We start from the raw sequence: 20,754 nt of genomic DNA on the forward strand, positions 1-20,754 counted from the left end.
TATATCTCTGAGCAGACAGAACGGATAACCGCAGATGCTCAGATCCCGTTTAGCTGAGCGAGAAGCAGACTCGCTGTACCTTTAAGGAGCTCTTTTGCCTTGAGTGATCTTGCAAACAAAGCATGAAATCACAACAATTCACCTCGATAATCGCGTGTGTGTGTGTGTTTGTGTTTCGGTCCTGAGGAGAGCCTCAGGCTGGGTTCTAACGTGGATGAGGTTCTATTGATCTAGACTCTCTAGGATAAAAAGTTCTGAATTAGCCACATGGGTACCGGGATGCAAATGGAAAGCTATAAATTATATGTGACAGGAAAGCAATAGTTGCTCAGTGCGGTGTACAAGCTTACGCCAGCATTTGATTCTGTTAATCTGAACGGCACTTTGGGAAAAAGGCCCGCTGTCACGCTCATTTGTAAACTTTAGATCTATTCATCACCAGTGGCACTGCTTCTGTTTCAGCAGACACATGCAAACAAATGCACTGGAAGCCACCTTTGTGCTGCATGCAAAAACCATGCCTTTTTTTGTGTGACGTATTTTTTATTTCATGCCCCATGAAGATTATTGATTGTAAAAATATTTAGAATAGACTGCGGATACTATTCAAAGAGCAAATTCATTCCCATTAAAATGAGTGTGCTGCTAATATTGATATCTGCGGAAATAAACATCAGCTTTAAGGATGTATCCTCGGGGCATTGAAACAGAGAATGGAAAGACTGTGCAGTGACAACATATCAATATTATATTTCATTTCTCTCTTTAAAACCATAGTTTGACCCTCTCGCATGGCCTGGGGAGAATAAATCTGCAGACTTTATCCACAATCTATGTTTCTGTTATCGAATAAGTCATTTGGAAGAGTGAATTCATATCTGGGTTGTGTCTGAAAATCCTCGGAAGAAATATTAAAATTGCTTTACATGTGAATCAATAATATTGAGCGCCGTTGAGGAGGTTTTTATAAGTCTGGCGGTTTCGGTGCTGTCACTTGTTGGCTGTGGAGACACTTGTCTGTAACACTTATTAATGTATGTTAAAGAAAAGTGTTGCAAGTCTGAACATAAACCTCTCACTGTCAACAGGCCCGGGCTCAGTGCACACATGACTATAGGGCTTTTTTATTTCATGCAACATTTTGCTTTAATGAATAAAGCACAAGATGTTGCTGGTGCAACTGATTATCTTATTGTACACCACAACTTAATGCATCCGCAAACTCTTCTTTGCAAGTTGCAAGCTGACTTTTATCAGAATTCCCAAATTATTTTATCTTATATTAACAGATTCAGCTTGGTTTTAGATTTATTCAATAATCCTTATTTAACAATCCATACATTGCTTCATGCATACGTATATCAACATACTGTTAGCTACAAACAGACGCAAAGGTGGAATAAATTGTGTTTCATTAAAGTTAAGCTTTTGCTAATACAGTCTTTAAAAGGAGTCACTTTTGCCTGCATTCATATTTTAATTCCCCTCATAAACAAAGACCTGTTTCCTGTTTCAAAAACTGACTTCAACTGGATTTTACAGACATTTAAAAGCTTGGGTAATTACATTAACGTACATTTTGCATTTATCTCACAAGTTCATGTCAAAAGGCGTTCAAATGGACCTTTTTAGGTGACCATGAGGCATGAAATGAATTTTTTCTAGCCTTCTCTTCTGTTGTGTGAGGCGCTCTATTCTTCACCATCAACTCATTAAAATGTAATGCAGAGTCTGGTTTTATGGAAGAGTGAATCTTAACCAAAGTTCAGCGCCTCACTGCTTCTTTTTACCGGTTTGATTTTCCACACAAGTCTAACACACCACCCTAAACCAGCATTTTAAGGATGTAAATAGGATCATATTGGATTATGGATTATGCATGCTGCAGGTTTCCCATATATTGTAGGCTGGGTGGCATAATATCGATCATTACTCCAGTTGGAACAAAAATAAAAATGTCAAGAATATAACCTTGTGAATTGTTATAAAGAAAAAAAAACACCACTTTCGTTATTTCACAGCCGTTTTTACTCATTAAGAATGTATTTTCTAGACTATTAATTTATACACAAATAAGCAATTTAGTCTCTAATCTTGATTTTGTTAATTTGGGAATCTGAAAATGATGAAATATGAAAACTCCAGTCTTCTTCTTAATATAGATTATTTTGGAGAATAGAAGGAACAGATAAATATCGGTATAAACTGTAATGGAGCAGCTCTGTGTCTCTTTTAGCAGGTCTGATCGCCGGTCATTGATCGGTTTTCACGGTCAGATGAGATTGTAGAGCTTCAGTCTGTCATTGTTGAGGTGGTTTGAAGCAGGGGATTGAATTTCATCCACAAGACCACCGGCAAAGCCACAGAACAGAGCTTTATACTGCAACAATGGACAGCCTAATATTAACCAAAATATATGATAATTAGCCTACTATAAGCCTAATGAATTTCAGAGCATTTCTATTTTTGTCCCTCAACGAATCAGGGTAAAATAGAAAGAACGGTTCGATTAAAGTTTATATAAAGTATTTTTATTATTATTATTTTTTATAATCGATGGGCGTCAAATGAATTAGTTTTGCATTTAAATAGGCTATAGGTAAGTTTAAAATATTTGAGGTTTAATTCAATTTAAAGGTTTAAAAGCTACGATTAAAAGTTGGTCAACAAGCGTTTGCTCTTTCACCTGAGCTGGTAACCATAGCAACCGTCCTCTTCTCGACCACCTTCAGGTGAGATCAGTCATCGGGACGAAACACAAATAGACTATTATCAAATAACTTTATTGCAGATTTACACAGAGGCTATATGGTTAAAAACGTCTGGTCGGAAACTAGAAAAACGTTGTTTTATCTCAGAAAAAGACTGAATTATTGGCATATCAGTTATTGATAAATGACTGGGTTTCCTCACCTGTTTATGGAGGAGACGCTGGGGACGGTGTCGTTATCGCAGATGCCCTCCGCCAGCAGCCTGTCCCGGATCTCCCAGGCGAACATGGTGGGATTCTGGCGTTTATAGTCCGCTATTTTATCCACCACCTTCGGCGTGGCCACTTTAGGTTTGGATCCTCCGATGACTCCAGGCTTTATGCTGCCAGTCTCATAATATCTGCAGAAACACGTGTAAATCTGATTTTCATAACCTAATGACAATCAACAACAGATGCGTGCTAGCAAAGCCATGAAAATGTTTTATCTAAGCTACTTAAGTAGGAAATTATCATATGATTAGAATACTAATTTAAAATTTTGCGCAGCAGGACATTAAACAGCCCATCTGTTTTAGTTACCCACTTATTAATCTAAAATGAAAAAATCTATTTGAAACGGAATTCTATATTGTGATGACCAAACTACAATAAGCTAAAATCAATAAATTAATAAATCAATTTATTATTAAATCCATTATAAAATGGGCAGGCAATGAATGAGCAAGCTCATTGGTTGTTGACCTTTCTGAAACAGCCTGAACTAGCAAATTAATTTTATTTTAATAATGAATCATTTAAAAGCATTCGAATCATTAGTCAAATACTTGATTTTTAAGCACGTATGACCGAAATACATTTTTTGGCTTTGTTTTCTGTATGAAAGAGGCATTTAAAGCACTTTTGGATTTGCATAGTCTGAGATGGAAACCCGTTTTTGGGAAGATAATAATTAAAATCATGGATCTTTAGCTCAAGTGATTAATTTGGTTTAGTTGATTTCAAATTGGGTAATAATCGGGAAAAATTCTCAACCCTGCGCTAGAGTATATGATTTCAATTCATTTTCTTTGCCAGTATGTGGGGTGGTTCGTCATGCAAACTAAAACTATTGCAGCATATTGCTAATTATTTTCAAATTATTATTCATCCAGTGTGTTGAGAGCTCATTAATTGGGAGACTACGTTAATACTTCTAAAATCTGATTGAAAATTAGTGAAGGTTAAAAGCATCAACTGCTGCGTTGTTCTTCAATTGGGCGTCTCGCACTGAGTAAATCTCATGTTGTAGGGTCTCACCTGCCCAGGATCTTGCTGACGCAGCCGTGACTGACCCTCAGCTGTCTGGAGATGTCACAGGGTCGGACCCCTTGATGCGCGAGCTCCACGATTCTCTGGCGCACGACGTCAGGTAAAGGCCTTCCGTTCACGAACATCCCCCCCAGCTGGTTCACTCCCCCGTGCCCTATACCGGAGACAACAGCAAGAAACACCCAGAACATAACATTACATACAGCCCGTCAGTGACGCACGTCACATTCGCCCAATTAACAAAAGACGCGTTCTGTACGGCCACACACGAGTTCCAAAACGCAAGAAAGGTTAATTGCAATCAAACGCACTTTGTGCTAATGAATCCCTGACTGTACTCACATCAAGTCACTGAATAAACAAACGCAAATGAAAAATAATTCTGCATAACCGACCTGCTTTATTTTCGTTTGTAGATATCATACACAGCGAAAACATGCACAAACATATATTATATTATATTAGTTCATTTGCAATATTATTAGTATAATAATATTATTACAACATTTTATTTTCTATAATAATTTTAAACTTTGCAATATATTATTATATGCATATACATTTATATTTATTATAGAAAAAGAAATATATAAATTTTATATATATATAAATATATATATTCGTAAATATAAATATATATTTTGTATATATTGTATCTCTAAATCCAAACAGTTGCGTAAATAGAATGACTATCAGTAGCATTTTTAAGCGTTTCACAAATTCTTTATAGGATCGAAAAAATGAACATTTATTTTCGTCTATATGTTTTCTAGTGATGCACATTAAACTCCTGTCCTGGTTGTTGAACCAACACTGGGGTTTGTTACTCGTAGGTGAGCGATTCAATTACACGAGCATTTATTGTTTTCATTCCCTAGATATAAATTATTAAACAGTTTTGTTTGATCGCGTTACATATTGTTATTCTCAATTGATTGTTTTTCTTAAAAGATTCCATTTTAATTCAATTAAAAGTCCAAAGCTTGATGCAGAAGCATTTAGCAGTCTTATGTTTTCAAATTTACAGTTTTTGCTTTGAAAAATCACGAATATTTACTACTTTAAATCGAAGTGGAATTTTCTCAGTATTATCGATATTTTGGTCTTTTTTATTCATTGCATTCACTTTATTTTTTGTAAAAAATAATGCAAAAAACGCATCCTTTAATTTCCACCACCAACCACACGCAGGCATATTAATCTCGATAATTAACCGAGTTCTTTAATGTTTCTGTTTTATATTGATTGATGTATTATCTTATTTTCCCTAAATGCAGTGTATTTTTTTTTTTTCTTTTTTAATCCGAAAGCCTAATAATTTCCTGTTCCAGTGAGGATCTTAATTGGCTCAAATGTGAAAGACATTCTCCAGATAAACTCCAGTGTAACTCACGGTGCATGGCGGAGAAGGGGTCTGCCTTACAATGAATATCCATCGGATAACAGAGAAAGGACAGATAATCAACTGAAGTCGCCGTCTCGTCTTTCTTACACACAGAACAACTGAAAGAAACGGAGAAGATGTAAGGTGAATCCAGCCGAGGAGAGGGGAACTTCGGAAAGTTGCAAATGGACGCAGGATTTGTCAGGTGTCAGACATGACCGTGCGTTCTAGGTCAGAACAAAGTGCTCTCAGAGCAATAGATGCTTAAATGTTTTCAGCACGCATGCTTTCCCCAGAACTCGTTTTCCAGCCTTCGTCCCATCCATCCGCGTGTTAGTATCTCTTATATCCCGGTGGTCTCGGTTAGCAGGTGCGGGGCTGCCGGGTTTGGGTTCTGCGCATGGATGACAGATAGCAGAACCATTGGAGACTGCGGGTTTCCTGTGCCCAGCTTTCCCTCGGTAACAACACGATGCGTTCGCACGCGCGCACGGCCCGGGACTGAAGGACTTGGGTCACTCGTGTTGGTTTGTAAAAGCTCCAGCCCCCTCCTTTACGCGGACTCAGTTTCGCCACTATGGATGAGTGTATCAGACAAAGGCAGTAGATTCCAGCACTTTGTGATTCGCTCAGATGAAGCTCCATCCGCCTGTCACTCCAAAAGGGGAGGGAGAAACTCGGCGCCTCTGAGTGAATGAGAGTTTAGTGGAAATTGAGCGAGGATGAGAGCAAATCATTTGCTTTTCTTTGTGATATAATAGTTTACGACTTATGAGGGATTCTGTCAAATCAGAATTGCGTATTTTCTTCCGTGTCCTTAATGAATCATGTCAATTCCGTAACGAATAACAAACTAGCGTACAGGCAATAAGATGCGTAAAATGAGCGTTTGTATTAAATTAACCTTCACATTCAGTCAACATCTCACAGTAAGGCTCAGAATAAAAGCGCACAGCTGTGGCCTCCGAAATACTATGCCAAATACGCATCTTGTTGGAAAAGCGCAGCTCTGATGTCATTAATGGAGAGGTCGATGGTGTGATTATGGTTTGATTTAAACACCATCTTGTTTTGATTTGCTGCGCTCGTCTCTGCGGTGAGCAGCTTTGGATCGGGTCAGACTGACAGAGACTGACTGTAGGTGGCGCTATATCGTCTCCAAATCCTCCGGGGACACACACAAAAAAAAATAAAAAATGGTAAATATACTGTATATTAATTATTATTATTATTTTTGTGTCGTTACAGAATTTGAGGAAAATAATAATGTTACAGTTTTGAAATGATGTTCTATTGTATTGTATTCTCTTGACTGCAAGCAGCACTGTATTGTTACTGTATTATCACATACTTAATGTCTCAATTCAGACTTTTTTAGGTGTGAGGTGAAAGAAGATATTATACATGTGTACATTATTCCCTCAAGGAATGCAAATGTTTTATCTTAATAAATATCGGAATATTTTTTAAATTTGGTCACAGAAAACTTCGGGATGGCCTCTTTCAGACACACCGGGACCTTTTTTGACTCAGTGAAAAAACAGGAAGTTTTTTTTTTTTCGTAAGTCTTTTACCTTTATTCACTGTTTGATGTTGGAGGCTACCTGTAATTTACAAGAGAGAATCGCCTTATTTCCGTGCGACTTCCCTCAGAGATCTGTGATCAAATCGCTTTCCTTTATGAGAAAGCAAATATAAAAACTGATACTAAATTGCAGATTCATTGAAAATATTTGACTACAAAATGTAATTTAAAGATTTGGAATGGTTTAAATGCAATTTATGGGAATGTATCGTTTTATTTAAAATATTAATGCAGACAATATTACCTCATGCATTATTTAACAATGTGACTTTTTTAGAATGTATTTTATGTTTAGTTATTTCATGGTGATATTTTATAAACATAATCAAATACTCGCTGGCACTATAAAGACTGCAGAAAGCGTTAGTAAAGCGGAAATGTTTTGGACGGATCTCTGAGGGACGCAGGGGGTAAGTCGGCTAGTCTGCCTCCTAGTTAGGTTAGAGGATGATTTTTCTTTCTCCTGGTGTTTTTGGAGGAGCTTCTGGTACAATATGTAGCACTGCGGGCTCTAATTTCACCCTCCGTTGCACACCTTCCCCAAAGCTAGGGTTTTTTTCTCTCTCTCTCTGTGAGACCCCCTCCCAGCCTTTCCCCCCTGCCCTTGTGCTCTCTGCGTTTTTTTGCTCTTTTTTTGTAGACTTCTAAAATTAAGTGTTAGTGTTTTTGTCACCCTTGAAGACATTTCACACTGAATTTGAGCAGACACTGTAAATCATAGCAGGACTTGGCCTTATGTGTTTGAGTCCGTCAGGGTTTCAGATGCACGAGGAAGCCGAATTTATTAAAAGCATTCAAACAGCAATAAACTGAATCACACATAATCATTAACGGATCTACTATAAATAAACTAGAACATAACTAAACTAAACCAATTGAAAAAAAATGAAATAAAATATATTTAACAGTTTAATATCACTCTTACATATTTATAGTAACAGTAATATTAACACTATGGGTATTAATCCCACCTGAGGACGTGCAACTGAAAAAAAAAGAAAAGGAGCCTGCAAGCCATGCAAAGTAAAATGCAAAATCTTTAAATAAATAAATAAATCAAACATTTTGGGACTTAATATCATTAGGGCCTTGCGATATGACAGTGAGTAATCCATCTTCTCTCCGGCGCTGTTCAGAGTCTCTCCAAACACAGACGGGAACCACACACACTCCTCCCGAAGATGGATCTCTCCGTTCGTTCCGGCTCTCCTCTGTTCTTCCTCGTCGTTCTGCTGAGCATTGAGGAAGCTCATTTGGCCAGAGGTGAAGATATTTCCTCGTTCTCTCAGCCTCCCGTTCTCATGGTAACGTCACTGATCGATCAGAGCAGCGCGCGCTTCATTAGCGAGCATCAGCAGAAGTGAGTCTGACTCCGAGCGACTCTGTTTAAGCTATCAGTTATGGTTATGCATCTTACGGAATGGCGAAGAGTTCGTCTATTTTAGAGCTGCTTTAAGTAGTCTAATATGATTATTTCTGTCACTGTGTGCTGTTTTGAATATGTGCATGCATATGAACGTCACACGGAAGTCAAACGTGTAGGAATTGTCATATTCCGAAATAATTATTTATAAAATATTATTCTTATTAGATTCGATTTTTCGAATTTTTATTCCCTAATAATTCGATCGTTTATTCATTTTATTATTATCATTATTATTTTTATATAAATATTTCTAAAATATTTCAGTGAAAGTTTTGGGCACATTAACACTGCTGATTTTTTTTTTTTTTTTTTTTTTTTTTTTTGGCTAAACAACACCTTTTTGAACTTAAAGTGAAATACAACCTTTAACTAACTAAACACTAAAACGATTGGCATATAAAAACATAACGAAACCCTGAAGTCAACAGGACAGTGTAAAATGAAGGGATTTGGGCCCCGAGCTTGTGTTGTGAGGGGACAGATGGAGGCTTCAGGCAAGAGATTGATTCTGCGCTCGCTTTTAATTTCGACATAATTAATTAGATCATTACAACAGTTTTCCATTGATCTTGCCATTTAGGCCCAAAATTAAAAGGTGAATCAGTTAGCTGTTAGATATATGTTGTCTATTAACAAAGGCATATTAGTAAATAAATGGAAACACGCACACAGTGCATATGTAATTCTGTGCTTCCCAGAGAAATGTGCACGCATGGGGCAGAGCTATATATAGGCATATATACAGAACATATTAGTTCATTCATTTTCATTCATTCATTCATTCATTCATGTCCTATATTGTGAAATTAAATTTATAATGAAACAACTTTCAAAAATGAAAGGAAATGTTTTTAAAATATGTTAAAATGTAAAACAACAACAATAATTATAATAATAACAATATTATAAAATAATTAATATTATATAGGCTACTATTTATTTATTTTTTTTCTGATCGATAAAAACGCATCTTGACATGAGGAGTGTCTGTGTTCAGCACGTGTTGTCTAAGTACATTCACAGGCCATTTAAAGTTACTGCCTTCCATGAAAAGCATCAGAAATTACGCCGAGAAATGAAAGTTCAATATTTAACTTTTACTGCTGTTCAGCTCATGTTTTAGATCATAAACCTGATTTTGCAGAAATATGCCTTTTAGAGGCTAGCCGTAAAATGCAATACGCTGAAAATATAAATTAGGAAACGAAATGAGAAATTCTTCACAGATGAAAAAACAGCAGGATGACGATCTTCCGTCTCTCGGTCACTCCTTCTCGCTCTCTTTTTATCTCTTTAATACCCAAAATCAAAGTAGCGAGGAATATAATATAATATAATATAATATAATATCTATGCATTTGCTTATTTTGTGATAAGGCAGAAAGAAAGTGTAAAAATAACTCGTAAATAAAAAGAAAAATGAAGAAACACCTAATATAGTGCAGTTACAGCTCAAGTCATGCTCTGCTTTATTTTGCTCATCCTGAAGTGTCCCACAGGCTAATAATCAGGTTAATCTGTCTGATATTAAGCACACTAGGGATGTAAAATCCAGCACATGAGAATCAGAGGTTCATACAATATGCAGATTTAGAAAGAATTCCTAAATGTGCCCCGAAGTGTTTAAATATAAATAGTGCTGAGGTTATGCCTGGCTTTTTCACTGCTGCTGTCAAGGGAAAATGGAAAATTATAAGTCCTTAAACTGTTCACGCTTTACTGGTCAAACTTGGCTCTCATCTGAACTAAAAAAAGTGTTCTTGTCAAATGAGCAGATCTATTCTTAGCACATCTCAAATCAGACGTTAGATTAATCGACTCTGCGTTTTGTTAGGCATTGATTAGAGTCAGAAGCCAATGATGTGAAGTTTGAAGATGATGACAGACCAGTTTTCCCAGTGCATGCCCTAAAGCAGGTTCATAGTGCCTCTGTGTGTGTGTGTGTGTGTGTGTGTGTGTGTGTGTCTCACAGCTGTGCTGCTCTGAAGTGACAAAAAACAGCTTTTTTGCACCCCGGTGCAATATGGGAACCAGCCCGTCTGTCCAAGTCGGCCCTTGGGCATCATCTCTCATCCGCGTGGCCCGTGGCATCAGACAGGCTCTCTTCTAGAGTCTGTAGTTATGCTAATACTCTCATCATTTATTCGGACACAAACATTCCACTATTGTCTGAGAAATTTGTAATTAATTCGTTGAAAGGGGAACAGAAAAGTGTCCGCCTCTAACTGAGAGATAATGCTTTGACAGGTAAATAAATGTGTTTTTCAATGAGAATGAATAATTGGACTCTTGAAATACTGTCTGTGTTTTTTCCTGTTTCTCATGCAGCTTCTTATATGTGCACACAACATGCGTTCTTTATAGGCAAGACAAACTATTTTTATTATGAGATATAATAAGAAATAAAATAATCATTATTTCTTTGATATTTAGTGTCGCCATCTGTTGAAGTTTCAAACTTAGATTTTTCTCCTGATAAAAAAATGCTAGTGGTCTCATATGAGATCTCAACACTATGCTCTGACTGGCAAGTCATTTTATTGCAACTTTATTACTGTATGTTAAAAGAAATCTCATTTGTGTCTGATTTTATTTAGTCTAACAATTTTTTTAGGAGAAACCAGTGTTATTTTAATATCAATGATATACTACTGTAGTTTATAGCTTTTATTTTTATTTTTTATTTTAGATTTTCTGCTTTTATTTTCTACTTGTTTTGTGTATTTTTGTCATTTTTGTAAGTTTTTTATATGTCTACATAGTTTATATAATTTTTTATTTCACTTTGTTTTTGTAATTTTGCATCAAGTTAAATTAAATGAAAAAGTGAAATGTTTCCTTGGCGAAGTTAAGGATTTATTTCAGTTAATGTTTATTTTATTACAAATATATATTTTTTAAAGTTCTAGTTTAACTATAATAACCCATGGGAGAAACACCTAAAATCATGTAATGCTTTTGAGTCTCTTCTGCTCATCAAGGCTGCATTTATTTGATCAAAAATACAGTAAAAATACTAATACTGTGAGATATTATTACAATTAAAAATAGGCAATTTCTATTTGAATATATTTTAAAATGTAATTTATTCCAGCGATGCAAAGCTGAATTTTCAGTATCATTTCTCCATTCTTCAGTGTCACATGATCCTTCAGATATATGTTGATTTGTTGCTATACAGTTCTTCTTAACGGTGTCCTGTTTGATCAAATGAATGCATCCTTGCTATATAAAAGTATATATTATTATTAATATTATTATTATATTATATTATTTAAACTTACTGACCCCAAACTTTTGAACAATATATATAAGAATAAACTATTTTATAAATATCCCCAGGTATTTAAGTCAAGTCAAGTCAAGTTGAGCTTTATTGTCATTCCGCTACATGTGGGGACATACAGTGGAACGAAATGTCGTGTCTCGCAGGACCACAGTGCTACATAAATACAGACATACAAAAATGAAGTAAAAAACACTATAAACCTATACACTACTAACCTACTGACAGAGAAATTTGTCAAAATTTTTAGAGAAATACAGAGAAATACAGACAGAGAAATACTTTTAATTCATTCAAAGTAGGTTTAAAGTTTCCATTAAAGGCAGTATGATTCTGCTGACTACCTTTTTCAATAGTTTTGATGCCAGCAGTGTGCATGCAATGCCTCAAAATCCTGCCTGCATAGCAATCTCACGAACCCTGCTGTCTCCATTGCTCTGACATCAGTATTTTGTTCATTTTACAAAACATACTTTCACATCTTTCTCTGAGATCACAGAGTTAAACCGCCAAGATCAATTACAATTAGACTCTGAACATTTATTACCCATAAGTCTGTGGTGTGAATCTAACCTGTGAACCCCGGAGCGGGCGGCCCAATATGGCTGCCACGGGGCGGCACTCAGCAGCGCAATCAGTCCATCACGAGTAATTAAGTGCCCCCTCCGTCGGCGTGATGCAACGCTCTCTCCGCTCTCATCCATCCTGTGACACGGAGGCCGGCAGAGGAAACGAGCTCTCGTTCATCATTCCTCCCTCACTCCCAACTCACACAAACACACAAACAAATAAACACATAAACAGCCCATTACCGCCAGTCTCAGGCCTCAGCGAGCTCACGTACGGAATGAGGATGTTTTTCCTCCATATAAACGTGTCTGTGTTCTGAAGGAGCTCGGCTGGTTTTTGTGGTGAATCTGTTGAGCGCTGTCTACGGCTCAGTGTTTGGTCTGACAGGCGTCTCAGCACAGCTGGATTCTGTGTGTGTGTGTGGACTGCTGTACACATGCTTTAACACTTGTTTGCTGTTCTCATCTCATCTCAGGGTCTCACCTGTGCCAGGTAAACATCTGCTGCCGGCTCCCAGCAGGCATTGCTCTGGGTGAGGGCGTGGCATGCTTGTCTTGTGTGGCGGTGCTGCAGGTGGGCTCCGGCAGCTCGAGGGACTCATGGAGTTATTAACAGGTAAACAGGGCAGGAATGGCACACCGGTGGAATCAACCTTGCCAGCCTGAAGGAAGAGAAAAATGTATGTGTTTAAGCTCCGCCTACTGTAATTCTCACCCAATAGAAAACTTGCATTTGAAGCCAGACTGGCATAAACAATACTGTTCAAAAGTTTGGGGTTAGTAACATTTTTAAAAGATGCATTAAATTGTTCAAAAGTAACAATAAACTCCTTTATAATGTTACAAAAAGAGTTCTGTTTCAAATAAAGGCTGTTCTTTGAACTTTCTATTCATCTGTGAATCCTGAAAAATAAAATGTATCACAGTTTCCACAAAAACATGAAGCAGTACAAGTGTTTCCAACACTGATAACAATTAGAAATGTTTCTTGAGCAGCAAATCAGTATATTAGAATGATTTCTGAAGGATCTCGTGACACTGAAGACTGGAGTAATGATGCTGAAAATTCAGCTTTGATCACAGAAATAAATATATTCACATAGAAAACAGCTCTATATATATATATATGCATTACTTTATATATATTTTCGCATATTTATATATGCATCATAAAGTGTTATATATGCATCATATACTTCTATTGTAAAAAAATATTTATTTTGTTATTATAGCATTGTTCAATATTTGAATGGCATTGTTTAAGAAAATAAAAAATAAAATAAATCAAAGCAAGTGTAATTTATTGTAAAGAAAAAATAGTAGGGAAAAAGCAGTTCACACATAGAAGTCTGGTTAAATTTAATAAAATGTGTTAAAAAATTTAGACCAAAAACACTGTGTGAAAGTTTAGTGGGACAAGATCATGTGATTCTATGTGAGTTAGCTTTAGCTTGTTTCGTCCATGTGTGTGTGTGTGTGTGTGTGTGTGAGTGTGTGTGTGTGTGTGTGTCACGATGTGCTGTTTTACCAACACTATTGATTGTAGGTGATGTGCTGGACTGAGTCCATCTGACCCCACAGAGCCTTAAATACATCACTGTCCAACAGGGACCTCCAGAGACGACGCCGAGCTTCATGTGAGTGTGTATTCATGTCTGTTTGCCTATAACGACCATGTGTTTTCCTTGCCTGAACACTCTGTATTAAATTGCTTATGCATGCACAGAAAAAGAGTAATGCTGAAAATCTAAATTTGATACACTAATAATGGTTTATGAAATTTTAGTTTTTAAAAAGTATTACACATAGGAAAATATATTGGGGTGCTTATTCACACTATTTTTATTTTCCAACACAAACTTCCCATTTACTTCTATTGTGTTATACTATTATTCATTATTTACTTAATTAACACTATTTATATAAATACATACATTAAGACTAAACTCTATAAGAGTAATTCGGATGCAATTTCAAGTTTTTCAGATTTTCCCTCCATCAGTTTTTAACCTAAACATGTTTACTTTGTGTCTCTGTGTCAGTTTACTCATGTCAGAGCTGAAGGGTAAATTAATTATAGAGTTGTTGACTAAAAAAGCATTTACTTGAAATTACATAAAAATGCTAATTAGCCCGGGGTTATGAACTCCCATTTAACCTTGTGAGTGTGTGTGTGTGTGTGTGTGTGCGAGTCTACATGGCAGCCGAGAGCTCTGGGTCGCCTGAAATCGTCACCTAATGGCTTTGACGGGACACACACTCGCAGCGTCTGTGCTTCTTTTGTCTTCATTCAGATTGAAATGGACCACTTACAGCTCACGTGTATCCATCTTCCAGAACCCCCAGCTGTTCTGGTGTCTGCGGCCCAGCTTCCACGCATCGCTTTACAAATTGCCTGTGAATAGTGTGAATAAACCCCCCACACCACCCCATTATCGCCGTGTCCTGACAAATGCTCCATGTTTCTGTGACCGTGTGCGTGTGATTTCATCCGCTGTTCAGTTGATATCAACACTAAATTATCAAAAAAGCCTGATTTAAGATTCAGGATATTGAGAGGCATGAATCTTTGCAACATTCTTTTTCATACGGTGACTATGAAAGCACTGTGACGCCTGCACTATATTGCAAGTTTTTTAAAACTATGCTGAAATTTTACAGAAGAAACAGTCTGGAATTTAAATCATTCTCCATTCCGCATATTCAAATTTTGGAATTCTTATTTAGTTAGTGACATCACACCTGGAACTTCACTTCAACATTCCATTTTTGAATTTGAACAAACATTTTTATTTATTTTTTTCAGTTTGTCATTCAGATAAATGACAATTAATAGCATGAGATAATATATATATATATGAAATACCATTTTAAAAAAATAATATGTATATATATAACAAATTCCAAGTCTCCAAAAGATTCAGGTTTTATTTTTATGGTGTGTTAATATAATTAAAAATGTTTGGTTTGATTCTTCAATATTTAGACTGTCCTTTTAAATGTTCTCCAATGATTGTATCAGACTGAGCTCAGGTCATTGATTCTGTATTAGGTGTTATATTTCACAGATGTCCATTGTTTCATGTGTCATCAGCCCTGCTGGTTTGTAAAAACTGCATCTTAAAAAAAAAAATAGAGTTTGATGGAATGGAAAGGAAACAGATTATAGAAAAGCTGCAACTGCGAGACAAACAAATTGTCCTGCTTCCCTTTGTGAGAGTTTCAGAGGAAATAATTCAGACGGATGGGAAGATGAACGACCCGTCAGCTGAGGTCACATGCTGATTAGCCTTTTTCTCTGCTATTTCACTCTTCGCAAACCATTATCCCTGACACACACTCCTGTCCTATCCATCCATAAAAATGAGGGAGGGCAGAAAGAGAGAGAGAGAGAGAGAGAGAGAGATGGATGCATTTGGAGACTTGCGGTAACATCACTTGTAATCCTGCAGTGCAGGTGGATGTGAGGCCTTCAACAATCTGAGTGATTAAAAATGTACTAATTATGCAAGTTTTCTATCAATTATGAATGATACTCATCCCTATATAATCTCTGCTTGTTTATGATCTTCCTGGTGAAACCCGTAAGTCTAATGACTTAGTAAAGCAGCAGCACAACTCTCCTAAACATGATTTAATGTTTCTTTCTTTGCCTGTGGTGCAAACGATGCAACAAAAATGACATGCCAAAGTTGAATACTTAGTGTGCATATCACTAACTGGAAGTATAAGCAATGCTCGTCCTTAGTGAATATCAATAATAAAGGCATTTTACACTAAATTCCCTGTGAAGTGTGAGTTAAGTCTTAATATGAGGAATGGCAGGGTAAAACACGACACACGCTGTCTGTCATTTTGTTTTCTGACTCAGAGGAAAAGAATATCTGAATGCAGTTCAGTAATGGGAGCTGGAGAAAATGACTCATTATGATCTCCATTTCTCTCCACATTTGCTCTGATGAATGATTCAGGCAGAACTGATCGCCCGCTGTGTTCTGTGACCTACCTTCGCTTTTATTCCACACTGATACAAGCAGAAGAATCAATGAAAAACTACAGTGCTTTATTATGATTATGACTTTAAACAGGTGAAATATGCTGTTCACATCAAGGGATGATTTCTTATTTTGTCCATGTGTTTTAGAAGGATTCAATTTTAGGAAAGGGAAGTGGTGTTTGGCCAAGTATGGTGATCCATACTGGGAATTTTTGCTCTGCATTTAACCCATCCAAGTGTACACTCAGTAGTGAACACACACCAGACGTGGGCATCCAATGCTGCGGCGCCCGGGGAGCAGTTGGGGGTTCGGTGCCTTGCTCAAGGGTCTCACCTCAGTCGTGGTATTGAGGATGGAGAGAGTGTTGGTTATTCACTCTCCCACCTACAATCCCTGCCGGACCTGAGACTCGAACCCACAACCTTCACAAGTCTAATAAGTCTAACTAACTACAAGTCTAACTCTCTATCCATTAGGCCACGACTGCCCATGGTCATTTTAGTGTCATAAAGATTATTTTTTTTTGTGTGTGTGTGTGAATATTTTGAATTAGTATTTATTTTTATATTTTCATTTTAGTTAATTTTGTAGTAATGTTTTGGGGGTATTTTTGTCATTTTTAAACATGTATGTACATACATACATACGCATATATACATACAGGTACATCTAATAAAATTGAATATCGTGAAAAAGGTCAATATTTTGTGTCACTCATTTCAGAAAGTGAAACCCATATATTATATAGATTCATTACACATACAGTGAAATATTTCAAGCCTTTACTTCTTGAAATTTTGATGATTATGGCTTACAGATAATGAAAACCCAAAATTCAGTGCCTTAGAAAATTTGAATATTAAATAAGATCAATAAAGAAAGGATATTTTAAACAGAAATGTCAGGCTTCTGAAAAGTATGTTCATTTCTATGCACTCAATACTTGGTAGGGCCTCCTTTTGCATGAATTACTGCCTCAATGCGGCGCGGCATGGAGGCAATCAGCCTGTGGCACTGCTCAGGTGTAATGGAAGCCCAGGTTGCTTTGATAGCGGCCTTCAGGTCATCTGCATTGTTGGGTCTGGTGTCTCTCATCTTCTTCTTGACAATACCCCATAGATTCTCTATGGGGTTAAGGTCAGGCAAGTTTGCTGGCCAATCATACACAGTAACACCATGGTCACTGAACCAGCTTTTGGTACCTTTGGCAGTGTGGGCAGGTGCCAAGTCCTGCTGGAAAATGAAATCAGCATCTCCATAAAGCTTGTCAGCAGAAGGAAGCATGAAGTGCTCTAAAATCTCCTGGTAGATGGCTGCGTTGACTGTGGACTTCAGAAAACACAGTGGACCAACACCAGCAGATGACATGGCAGCCCAAATCATTCAGGATTTGATCCTTGATTTCATCCAAGTCATTCAGTGACTGTGGAAACTTCACACTGGGCTTCAAGCAACATGGATTCTGTACCTCTCCACTCTTCCTCCAGACTCTGGGACCTTGATTTCCAAATGAAATGCAAAATTTACTTTCATCTGAAAAGAGGACTTTGGACCACTGGGCAACAGTCCAGTTCTTTTTCTCCACAGCCCAGGTAAGATGCTTCTGACGTTGTCTCTGGTTCAGAAGTGGCTTGGTAGCCCTTTTCCTGAAGACGTCTGAGCGTGATGACTCTTGATGCACTGACTCCAGCTTCAGTCCACTCCTTGTGAAGCTCTCCCAAGTGTTTGAATCAGCTTTGCTTGACAGTTTTCTCAAGCTTGCGGCCATCCCTGTTGCTTGTGCACATTTTCCTACCCAATTTCTTCCTTCCAGTCAACTTTGCATTTAATATGCTTTGATACAGCACTCTGTAAACAGCCACAGCTTTCAGTAATGACCCTCTGTGACTTACCCTCTTTGTGGAGGGCCTCAATATTCGTCTTCTGGATCATTGCCAAGTCAGCAGTCTTCCCCATTATTGTGGTTTCAAAGAACAAGAGATACCCGGAATTTATACTGTAGGGATGGTCATTAATTGAAACTCAAATGTAAATATTCTAATATTTTGAGATACTGATTTTTGACTTTCATCAGCTGTAAGATCTAATCATCAAAATTAAAACAAAAAATAAACTTTTGAAATGTTTTACTTTACATGTAATGAATCTAAAATATATGAAAGTTTCACTGTTTGAAATAAGTTACAAGAAAAAATTTACTTTTTCATGATATTCCAATTTTTGGAGATGTACCTGAAAATACACCTATATACTCCAACCTGATTGTCTGATTCAATTAAATGAGCTTTTGCAGTGCTGACAGGTGGCGGTGATCAAAACTCAGCGGATTGGGATCTGGTGAGTGTCATTGGTGGAGACTGCGGTGACTGTGGTGTCTCTCTGACAATAGGTCAGTGAATCTTTGATTTTGATGTTACTATTAAGATGATAGATATATGTGCGACATTGGCAGTTTTGAAATATTATACTTGTAGGTAATCAGTTAGTCCAAAAACATCCAGAGGAAATACATTGTTCACTGTATGTTGTTTGTTTTCCCCTTGTTGTGTCTCATGGTCTTTCATAAATACATATCATGCATATTCATATGAATTATAGCAACAGAAGACAAGACACTCTAGTTAGTTTGTCCTCTGAAAGTTTTACAACATCCAGGCTGTGGCTTGTCAGTTCAACTGCATATAAAGATAAATTACATTATGTTGAATGCCACTTAATTACAAATTAAAATTTTCTGAACATGGTCATTTTCTAGCTAGCGAATCAAGTGTAAGGAGCTAATTAGGAGCGTTTCATTGGAAAAATAGCTCCTCATTTTCAAGGATAATGAAAGTGAAACACTCTGGATTAATGGCACTATTTATCTTTTTTAAATTTCTATCTTTCTCTGCTGATGCCTGCCACCCCCAAGGAAAATATTCATAAAATGAAATTGAAGTTGCAGCTTAATAGCAAATTAAAATATTCTGAGTGCACATCACTTCTGCTTTGCACCGGCTGTAAATTCATATTCTTGTATCTTTTCTTGATGAAGGTTTGAGATGGAATGAATGCAGATCATGCACGAGTTACGCAGATAGTAAAAAGTGAAAAAAGAAGAGTTGCTTCAAAACTGTGAATAAGAACTTGATTTTTAGTGTCTTAACGACACCAGAAAACTTTGGTTTGACAGACTATGGAAATGATATGATTATAACATGAATAAAAGCTGCAGAAAGATTGTACAAAATTTTGTGTTGAGTGTTGAACAGGCAAAACAATAGCATACAGGTTCAAAGTAAAAGATGCAGTTTTGAGTGAACTTTTGGGTGTTTTTGCATTAGTCTGACATCTAGAGGTTCTGGCTGATATTATTCTGCTGTATGTGAGTCTGAACTCATGCGCTGCTCCTGCTGAGAACTGAGAGAGGTCCTTTTCTGTTTCTCTCTCTCTGAGCACCTGTTTGAAGGTCAGGGAGGTAAATCAGCTCCTCTGAAACTTATGGCGAGGTGTTTTTACGAAGCGTCCTGTGCTTACCATGAGTTCAGGATGCCTGCCGTAAATGTGCAGCCGTTATTTAGCACCAACGATGAAACAATGTTTTATTTGGCCTGCAAGGACACACCGGCACGTATCAGTTTACAAGCTGGGCCATATTAAATATGACATGATTATCTCACTGCATTCTGAAAACAACAGGGAGATAAAAGCATTTATTGTTTGATACACATGCCTAAACAGATGACAAAAGTGGCCGCTGCAGTGGATTTGGGTGTATGCAATCACTTTTTTATTATTATTATTTTTTTTTTCTGATAAGGATACAGGGCTGAGAAATATCCATTATTATAAATTAATTAATACTGTAATTAATCATAAAAATGAATACTGTATACACACAATTATAGCCATTATTATAAATAAATTATATTATTCAGATATGTTATTAAAACAAATTTCAATATAATATTAGTGTATTATAATGTATCTAATTGGCTTTATTTTATATAGTATTATTATAATTTATGTATTTTTCTATCATATATTTATTATTATAATAAATAATGTTTATTTTAATATATATTATTTCATGATATAATTCTAACAACTGTATATTATATTTTATTATAATTACAAATAATTATAAATAATTTTACAATTATATTTAGTTAAATTTTTTATATAAATTGTACGTTTAGATATTTTTACATTTATTTATTTATTTATATAGTCTTATAATAATTATAAAACATAATATTTAAACTTTAAAATTGCTACAGCAATGTAATTGAATTATTTTCATATAGATAAACATAAGAATTTATGAAAAAGTTGTGATTAGTAAGAAATGTCAGCGAGGGACAGCTATAACCTTTATCTCTGTGGTTAGTTAGTGCAAGGGTTAAGTTAAGGCTAGTCTTGCAAATGTGTCTTCATTCTGAACACCAGAACTGACACATGCTTTAGAGAAATAGCCACTGTCACTCACCGTCTCCTGACAGGAAT

At 36.4% G+C, this 20,754-nt stretch overlaps 1 protein-coding gene across 4 annotated transcripts in view; it reads right to left on the bottom strand.

The window, feature by feature from the left end:
* The window catches only part of LOC306857370 (paired box protein Pax-2a-like), a gene marked incomplete at both ends in the record, with an annotated part of 29,625 nt that extends 24,162 nt beyond the window's left edge, over positions 1-5,463 (bottom strand). For 3 of the 4 annotated variants that reach the window (XM_079397284.1, XM_079397283.1, XM_079397285.1), the window contains 3 exons: positions 2,914-3,111; positions 4,010-4,175; positions 5,415-5,457. In XM_079397284.1, coding sequence (XP_079253410.1) covers positions 2,914-3,111; positions 4,010-4,175; positions 5,415-5,457 — 407 coding nt within the window. Of the gene's footprint in view, positions 1-2,913; positions 3,112-4,009; positions 4,176-5,414 lie in introns of all 4 variants that reach the window. The other variant, XM_079397286.1, reaches the window with a different exon arrangement.
* Positions 5,464-20,754: the final 15,291 nt, after the last annotated feature.

This window comes from Barbus barbus (genome assembly GCF_936440315.1).
Source record: "Barbus barbus genome assembly, chromosome: 38".
NCBI lineage: Eukaryota > Metazoa > Chordata > Actinopteri > Cypriniformes > Cyprinidae > Barbus > Barbus barbus.